Raw genomic sequence first — 9,780 nt, 5'->3', positions numbered from 1 at the left:
CTTGAAGAGACAAAAAGTATGGAAAGAACAGAAGAGAAAGAGACATGGACAATACAGCTAAACTAGTGTTTAGATGAAAATGCATGACCTGAAATGGATATATTAGAAATGAAGAATGGCTGAAAATTAATGAGGAAGCATCTATCTCAGGAAATTAGAATGAGAACCGTAAAATAAATCTAGAGAAAGCAGAAGGAAGTAAATAGTAATATGAGTAGAAATTAATGAAATAGAAAATAAATAGAGGCTTTATAGAGTGAGAAGTTGGTTATTCAAAAATGCTGATAGGACTTCCCCAGTGGTGCAGTGGTTGAGAATCTGGCTGCCAATGCAGGGGACACAGGTTTGATCCCTGGTCCAGGAAGATACCTCCCACATGCCATGGAGCAACTAAGCCTGTGCGCTGCAACTACTGAAGCCCGTGTGCCGCAACTACTGAAGGCCGTTCGCCACAACTACTGAAGCTCGCATGCCTAGAGCCCGTGCTCCACAACAAGAGAAGCCACTGCAATGAGAAGCCTGTGCACCTCAATGAAGAGTAGCCCCTGCTCGCTGCAACTAGAGAAAGCTCGCGCGTAGCAACAAGGACCCAATACAGCCAAAAATAAATGGATAAAATAAATAAATTTTTAAAAATGCTAATAAAAACGATAAACCTCTGGCAAGACAATTGAGAAAGAAAGCAGGCACAAATACCATCTAAGGAATAGAATAGAGGTCCTGCAGACATTAAAACAATAAGGGGATGAAAGCAACTATGTCAGTAAATTTGAAAATTTGGAAGAAAATGATAACTTCTTTGAAAAACACAACTGACAAAAGAATAAAAAGAAAATCTGAATCATTCTGTAGCTGTTAAATTAATGTATTTAACAAAAACAAACAACAACAAAAACTGTATGAGGACATTAGGAGAAAGAAATTTGTAGGGCAATTTTACTTCTGAATATAGATTCAAAAATTCTAAACAAAATATTATAAATAAAATCCAGCAATATATAAAAAGGATAATATATCCAGATGAATGTGGGTTTATTCTAAAAATGCAAGGTTGCTTTAACACATTTATCCATTGTAGTCACCGATATTTATTAACAAAGTGAAGGAGGAAATGTTCTTATCTCAATAAGGAAGAAAAAAAGTTTTGATAAAATTCAACATTCATTAATCAAGACAATGAAGTAAAGGTATAAGGATTGGAAAAAGTAAATAAAACCATCATTATACCTGGATGATATGATTGTGTATGTAGAAAATTAAAAGGAATCTACAAACTGTGAAATTGCTGAATTAGTTTTGCAAGGTTGCTCAATGCATGGTAGATATATAAAACTTAATTGAATTTCTCTCTCTGAATATATAGGTATATGCCACATATAAGTAAGTAATACTATTTTCCAAACTTCAAAAGTATCAGATGTCTAGAAATAAACCTCACAAAATATGCTCAAGACCTCTGTGTAGAAAATCATAAGACATTATTGTGGTAATGAAGACCCAAATAAATGGAAAGATATATCATGCTCATGGATTGAAAGATTCAATATTGTAGTGATGTCAATAATTCCAAAATATCTATAGAGTCATGGCATTGCCAACTAAAATCAATGGGTTTGGGCTTCCCTGGTGGCTCAGTGGTTAAGAATCCGCCTGCCAATGCAGGGAACACGGGTTCAAGCCCTGGTCCGGGAAGATCCCACATGCTGCGGAGCAACTAAGCCCGTGAGCCATAATTACTGAGCCCGAGTGTCACAACTACTGAAGCTTGCGCACCTAGAGCCTGTGCTCCACAACAAGAGAAGCCACTGCAATGAGAAGCCTGCGCACTGCAGTGAAAAGTAGCCCTTGCTCACCACAACTAGAGAAAGCCCACGTGCAGCAACGAAGACCCAGCACAGCCAAAAATAAAATAAATAAATTTATTTTAGAAAAATCAGTGGGTTTTGTTTTTGAAACTGATAAGCTGATTCTGTAGTTTATAAGAATATGCAAAGCACCAAGACTAAGACTCATTAAAGAAGAACAGGGAGGAAGGCCTTGCTCTCCTGGATATGAAGATATGTCATATATTTAATATAGTGTGTTACCGGTACAAAGATAGACAAATAGACATTGGATCAGATTAGAGAGCCCTGAAACAGACTGACCCTTAGATGGACACGTGAGTACTGGCAAAGGTAATACTGTTGATTGTTTCCCCAGAATGATCTTTTGAAAAATGTGCTGAGTCAAACACTGCTTCCTGCACTTAGTTCACTGAAGATGAGAAGGTTCTGATGGTCTGATTGTCCCTCCGCCCAACAAACCACCTTGCTCTGCCTGGGGTTCTCAGCACCCCTTCCACCTGCTAGTGCCAAGTGCAAGACAGGTTGACAAGCATGGGACCTTCTTCTTTCGGTTAAAGAGCATGCTCCTCCTGGAGCTGTATTCAGTGAAAGTTGTTCAAGGAGAGCTGTGGTTTGGCACTGTGAGATCTCTAACTCATGGGGGCATCAGGACAGGCAAGGGGCATGCTCCAATATAAGATCTGAAGTATACAAATACGAAGTTGTAAATGCATATGGTTAAGCCTAGCCCTTAAACTGCTTGCTTTTTCATCCTCCATCATTCATTTACTTTCATCTTTCAACCCACGTTTGGTCCTGCTGCATATTCCTAGATGGTACTGTGCCTTTAAGTCATTGTTCAGTGGCGGTCTGTTGCTGGATGTGTCAGGGAATTCATTTTTTATCCTTATTCATACATTCCATTTCCCTGTCAGTTATGTCTTGGTGTGTGTGTGTGTGTGTGTGTGTGTGTGTGTGTATACGCACGTGCTACATCTTACAAAACGTTTCTCAAGAACTGGAATTAAGCTATGGTGTCAAACACAATCACTCATTTGAACCTCTTTTCTTTGTAGGTGAGATCACTGGACAATGCCACCTGCTTTGTGGACAGTGTGGGTCTTGGGGTCTGTAATCAGCCTCCCCAAGGAAGGAGCCTCTGATCAGGCTTCTTCTCTGTCTTGTGACCCCACTGGTGTCTGCGATGGCCGCTCCAGATCTTTAAACTCCATCCCCTCAGGGCTCACGGCAGCTGTGAAAAGCCTTGACCTGTCCAGCAATGAGATCACCTATGTCAGCAACAGTGACCTGCGGAGGTGTGTGAACCTCAGGACTCTGAGGCTGGGGGCCAATGAAATTCACACGGTGGAGGAAGATTCTTTTTTTTCGCTGAGGAGTCTTGAATATTTGGACTTATCCTACAATCGTTTATCTTACTTCTCATCCTCCTGGTTCAGATCTCTTTCTGCCTTGAAATTCTTAAACTTACTGGGAAATTTATACAAAACACTCGGGGAAAGATCTCTTTTTTCTCATCTCCCAAATCTGCGAATCCTGAAAGTAGGAAATAGTAACAGCTTCACTGAGATTCAGGAAAAGGATTTCGCTGGGCTAACTCTTCTTGAGAAACTTGAGATTAATGCTCCAAATCTGCAGACATATGCGCCGAAGAGTTTAAAGTTGATCCGGAACGTCAGCCATCTGATTCTTCATCTGAAGCAGCCTGTTTTACTGTTGGAGATTTTTGCAGATATTTTAAGTTCCTTAGAACATTTAGAACTGAGAGATACTAATTTGAACACTTTTCATTTTTCAGAAGTATCCATCAGTGAAACGAATACATCGATTAAAAAGTTTACATTTAGAAATGTGCAAATCACTGACGAAAGTTTTACTGAAGTTGTGAAACTGTTTAATTATGCTTCTGGAGGCTTAGAAGTAGAGTTTGATGACTGTACCCATGATGGAGTTGGTGATTTTAGGACATTGACTCTGGAGACAATGAAACGCCTACGTGACGTGGAGACATTAACAATACGGAAGTTGCATGTCCCACAGTTTTTCTTATTTCATGATCTGAGTAATATATATTCACTCACAGGAAAAGTTAAAAGAATCACAATAGAAAACAGTAAGGTTTTTCTGGTTCCCTGTTTACTTTCACAACATTTAAAATCATTAGAATATTTGGATCTCAGTGAAAACTTAATGTCTGAAGAAACCTTGAAAAACTCAGCCTGTGAGCATGCCTGGCCCTTCCTAAAAACCTTAGTTTTAAGGCAGAATCGTTTGAAATCATTAGAAAAAACTGGAGAAATTTTGCTTACTCTGAAAAACCTGACTAACCTTGATATCAGTAAGAATAATTTTCATTCAATGCCTGAAACTTGTCAGTGGCCAGGAAAAATGAAATATTTGAACTTATCCAGCACAAGAATACAAAGTTTAACCCGTTGCATTCCCCAGACACTGGAAGTTTTAGATATTAGCAATAACAATCTCGATTCATTTTCTTTGATTTTGCCAAAACTCAAAGAACTTTATATTTCCAGAAATAAGTTGAAGACTCTACCAGATGCCTCCTTTTTACCTGTGTTATTAGTTATGAGAATCAGCAGAAATATAATAACTACTTTCTCTAAGGAGCAACTTGATTCTTTTCAAAAACTGAAGACTTTGGAAGCTGGTGGCAACAGTTTCGTTTGCTCCTGTGACTTCCTGTCTTTCACACAGGGGCAGCAGGCCCTGGCCCAGGTCCTGATCGACTGGCCAGAAGAATACGTGTGTGACTCTCCATCCTCCGTGCGGGGCCAGCGGGTTCGGGACACCCAGCTCTCGCCTTCTGAATGCCACAGGGCAGCCGTGGTGTCTGCCGTGTGCTGTGCTCTATTCCTGTCGTTCCTGCTCGTGGGAGTTCTGTGCCACCGTTTCCACGGACTGTGGTACATGAAGATGATGTGGGCCTGGCTCCAGGCCAAGAGGAAGCCCAGGAAGGCTCCCCGCAGGGACATCTGCTATGACGCCTTTGTGTCCTACAGTGAACGGGATTCCTACTGGGTGGAGAACCTCATGGTCCAGGAGCTGGAGCACTTCAGACCTCCCTTTAAGTTGTGTCTTCACAAGCGGGACTTCATTCCTGGCAAGTGGATTATAGACAATATCATTGACTCCATTGAAAAGAGCCACAAAACCATCTTTGTGCTTTCTGAGAACTTTGTGAAGAGTGAGTGGTGCAAGTACGAGCTGGACTTCTCCCATTTTCGTCTCTTTGATGAGAACAACGATGCTGCCATTCTCATTCTGCTGGAGCCCATTGAGAAAAAGGCCATCCCCCAGCGTTTCTGTAAACTGCGGAAGATCATGAACACCAAGACCTACTTGGAGTGGCCCGCTGATGAGACACAGCAGGAAGGGTTTTGGGTAAATTTGAGAGCTGCAATAAAGTCCTAGGATCCTTCATTAAGGATCAGTCTTGGTCTGGTGGTGGTCTTTCTATCACTAGTTATAACTAAGTCCATTCTGACCCAATTATATGTAAACTATATGAATGAGGACTTGCTTACTGAAACAACTAAAACTGTTCAAAAGCTGCTACCAGATTGGAAAAACATGGTTCTGGGCTTTCCTTTATCCTATGAGATAATCATGATCTCACTGCATTATTGATATCTGAATTATCTGTACCAATTGACTTAGTGCATTAGGAAACAGCAGAAATGAGCAGAAGATTTCAAATGACTGTGTCCGTCAGCTTTCTGCCAGGAGACTCACGCATGTCTGTAGAGGTCGTTCTCCATCCCCGCAGCTGTCCCTTCTGTGCCTGACTGCTCTCAAGAGCAGCAAGGCAAAATGTTATTGCTGTTCTTAGAAAAAAAGTGCTGTGTGTCCTCATTAAGCTTCACAGGATACAAAAAACCCTAGAAGGTATATTTTCATATGAACTGGATCTGTCTTTCTCGCTATTTGATAAGTTTCTCCAGCCATAGTTACTTGAGAGAGGGTATATAACCCAAGATGCAGTAAATTATGTATTTCTATGAAAATGAAACTAATGAAATATATACTCAGTTTTGAAGGATTTGAAAGAATCCCCCTATATCCCTGACTCAGATCTTCAGCCTTTAACTATGTGTGAAGTTCTAATTAGTGTCTGGTTACTCTGCTTTCAGCCCCATCTTCTAGTCAGCTTCCCTTGCATCATGTTGCTTTTTCCTTCTTTGAAAAGCCTTGTTTCTGATTTTTTCTCTTTTTGAAACATTATGAAAGTACGTATGAACTAAATAGATTTTTAAGCAAGTATAGACCTAGAGGTTCTTCACAATGACTCAGAAATATTTGATACACAATAATTTAAAAGATAGATACTACTTCCATATGTTAATTTTTAGAATCTAGATAATAAGACATTAAGTGAATACATTAAATTTAAAAGTGAGGAGCTATTTATGGACTTCAACTCACTCCTTAAGCTGGGAACCACATGTGAAAAGAAGTGACCTTGCTCAGTCCTCAGCCAGAACTGGGTCTGTGTGGTTAGTTGGGGTCTGGAATCAGAAGGACCTGGGTTAGTATGCATGTATCTTTGGGCAACTCAATCTGATCCCAAATATTTTCCTGTCCTTAAGATAGGGATAATAATAAATACATCGTAGGGTCTGATGTAGATGTCAATGTGCAAGTAATATCAGTAAAGCACTGGCATGTGCCCCTGGATGAGGACCAACCCTATGAGAATGGGTACCATGGGGTACTCGCACAAGGTGACAGGTGCCTGTGGTAGGTGTTAGCTATTATTATTATTTTCCAAGAAGGAAGTCCTCTTATATATTATGGTTTGTAAATGAATGTTTTTGTGTTATGAGTACTAGCAGGGATCTAGGGTATATTTTCTGTCGTTTGCAGAAAGTTATCCCAAAGAAATAAGTTCATTAAGTGCAGGACAGGCTTTAGTCCTTGGGAAACCCAAACAGTGGGTTCTTCTATCTCACACAAACTCCTGGGAGAGTGTAATGGAGTACCCAGCCTAAGAAAAAAATAGACAAGTTCAGGAGAAGGAGACTTGAGATGCCACAGAAACCAAACACAAAATGGACTTTTTGCTTTAGTCCTCTATTTCCTTCCTACATTAAGCACAATGTTAATTGTCATGAGAACCAGACAAATTTAACGTGGACTTGACCTGTAGATTTAATTTCAATAATTTAAACAGCAATAGAAAAGCTTCATAGTTAATTGATAGATTTAAAATAATATTTTAAAAATAATCTATTTTTCTCATTGCAAATGTTAAACTGTAGAAAATTTGGACAAGAAACAAAAGCATATAAAAGAAATTAAGAATCAGCTCTTATCCCTTTACCTTGAGATAACCACTGGTAACTGAGTAGTATATACATATTACTTCACAAAACTGAGACTAGATTTAATTAATTAATTTATTTAAAATTAATTTATTTTTTGGCTGCGTTGGGTCTTCATTGCTGTGCACGGGCTGTCTCTAGTTGTGGCAAGCAGGGGCTACTCTTTACTGTGGTGCATGGGCTTCTTATTGCAGTGGCTTGTTTTTGTGGAGCACAGGCTCTAGGCTCGTGGGCTTCAGTAGTCGTGTTGCGTGAGCTCAGTAGTTGTGGCTCACGGGCTCTAGAGCACAGGCTCAGTAGTTGTGGCGCATGGGCTTAGTTGCTCCGCGGCATGCGGGATCTTCCCGGACCAGGGCTCGAACCTGTGTCCCCGCATTGGCAACCGGATTCTTAACCACTGCGCCACCAGGGAAGCCCCTGAGATTAGATTTTAAATGCCTAAACTGTGTAAAGGAAATAGCATCTTTATTTTTTTCTAATATTGTTTAGTAATTATCTAACATTTCTGAACTCTGAGGGTCATTCAGAATTCCATGAAGACACATGCTGGTTTACTTACCCAGAGTCCTAAAGGGTCTTCACTCTGCTCTCCATAAAAGGCAGATGGCAAATACATCAGAGGTGCATTTAAGGGCTCTGCTACAAAAGACAAACTAATTTTTAGTTGGTGCTTTATCCAGTTGTGAGGTCTTTTATTTGTCTGTAGCCTGTAAGTTCAAAAATCTTGATTTATCTCTTTAATCCTTGCACATGCCTGGTACGTAATAAATATTGAATTGTTGAAATGTTTGCTGAGTAGAGAAATAAAGCAGAGTTAAATCTTCTGATAATCTGGATGATGAGCCAGCTGTAATACTGAAGCACTGAGCAGTTTCAAGAAGGAATATTACCAACCAGAAAAATCTTAATGTGAGTTATTGTCATTACAACTGCAATGGAATTTTGTATAGCATTAAGTGCGTTGCTGATATTTTTAAAAAATTTATTGAATATAGTTGATTTACAATGTTAATTCCTGCTGTACAGCAAAGTAACTCAGTTATACATATATACATTCTTTTTCATATTCTTTTCCATTATGGTTTATCACAGGATATTGAATATAGTTCCCTGTGCTATACAGTAGGACCTTGTTGTTTATCCATTCTATATATAATAGTTTGCATCTGCTCACCCAAACTTCCAATCCAACGTGACCCCACTCCCCCTCCCCGCTGGTAACCACAAGTCAGTTCTCTATGTCTGTGAGTCTGTTTCTGTTTCATAGATAAGTTCATTTGTGTCATATTTTAGATTCCACATATAAGTGATATCATGTGGTTTTTGTCTTTCTGTTTCTGACTGACTTCACTTAGTATGATAACTTCTAGATCCATCCAAGTTGCTGCAATGCGTCGCCAATGTTTCCGACAATAGATTTGTTTCTTTTCTACTTCATACAAGTGTAATGTCTTCACGTATTGCAGAATAGATGTCTGGTGTGATGTAGACAGTGTTGGCTGTTTAACAAATGACCAGTAATTTAAAATGAATTAATTTTGGGGAGTTCAACATATTCTTGGGTTAATTTGTTTGACTGGTCTTCCCAATTCTGTTAATTTTTTCTTTCTTGCTGGATTAATTCATTTGGTCAGCAAATATTTATTGAGTGCCTGTTACGTGCCAGGTGCTGCTCCAAGTGCTGGAGAGATAGTAGGGAACAAAACAGATAAAATTCCCAGTCTTCATGGAGGTGAAGACAAACAGTAAACAAATGAGTCTATGATATGATTTCAGGAAGTGCTGTGAAGAAAATAAAAGAGTATGGCCATGGATTGACTGTGTGTGTGTGTGTGTGTGTGTGTGTGTGTGTGTGTGTGTGTGTGTGAACAGAGTGGCACAGAAGAAGAGAGTGCTTCTCTTCCCTTTAGTGCAGCCCTTGGGTGGGCTGAGTGCATGGGGCAGCCCCAGGAAACCCAGCATAGCTCTGGCCCATTGAGTGGACTGCAACACACTGGTGCTAGAGGCTTCAGGAGTGCTCTCTGCACAGAAGGGCTCTGTGGTGCCAAAGCTGCCACGTGGTAACAAGCACAAAGAACACAAAAGACTCTGTTCTAAAACCATAGATTTAACAACTCTGCCTACTTCTTTGAAGATGTTGAACTGATAAGAAGGTACTTGTTGTAACTCAACGTTGTACGTGAGGAGTACTTTGCAAACCTCTGAAACACGCCTCAGATGAGATCACTGTAAGCCAAAGTAGAGGTGGGATGTCCACAGTGGGTTGTACCAAATGTGTCAGATGCGATGATTAGAAAACGATTGTAATCGGAAGGATGCAAAACACGCTTTATTTGTTTATTCCATTGCTCAGCTTCTCTTTAAATTCTTTCCACAAGACAAAGTGCCAGTTGTTATTCAGTTCTCTAAATTCTTGGGGTCATCTCTAAAATTAGAAAAGAAGGGCTTCCCTGGTGGCGCAGTGGTTGAGAGTCCTCCTGCCGATGCAGGGGACACGGGTTCGTGCCCCGGTCCGGGAAGATCCCACACGCCGTGGAGCGGCTGGGCCCGTGAGCCATGGCCGCTGAGCCTGTGCGTCCGGAGCCTGTTGCTCC

The 9,780-nt window shown here is 40.3% G+C and overlaps 1 protein-coding gene across 1 annotated transcript; it reads left to right on the top strand.

The window, feature by feature from the left end:
- The first annotated feature begins 2,912 nt into the window (after nt 1-2,912).
- Nucleotides 2,913-5,543, top strand: TLR2 (toll like receptor 2). The gene has a single exon (XM_082837986.1). It carries the CDS (start codon nt 2,919-2,921, stop codon nt 5,274-5,276), a length of 2,358 nt encoding a protein of 785 aa, XP_082694112.1. The 5' UTR covers nt 2,913-2,918; the 3' UTR covers nt 5,277-5,543.
- The last annotated feature ends 4,237 nt before the right edge of the window (nt 5,544-9,780 follow it).

This window comes from Leucopleurus acutus (assembly GCF_964270905.1).
Source record: "Leucopleurus acutus genome assembly, chromosome: 4".
Lineage (NCBI taxonomy): Eukaryota > Metazoa > Chordata > Mammalia > Artiodactyla > Delphinidae > Leucopleurus > Leucopleurus acutus.
Note: the sequence above shows the minus strand (reverse complement) of the source record. Positions and strands in the feature narration are given on the sequence as shown.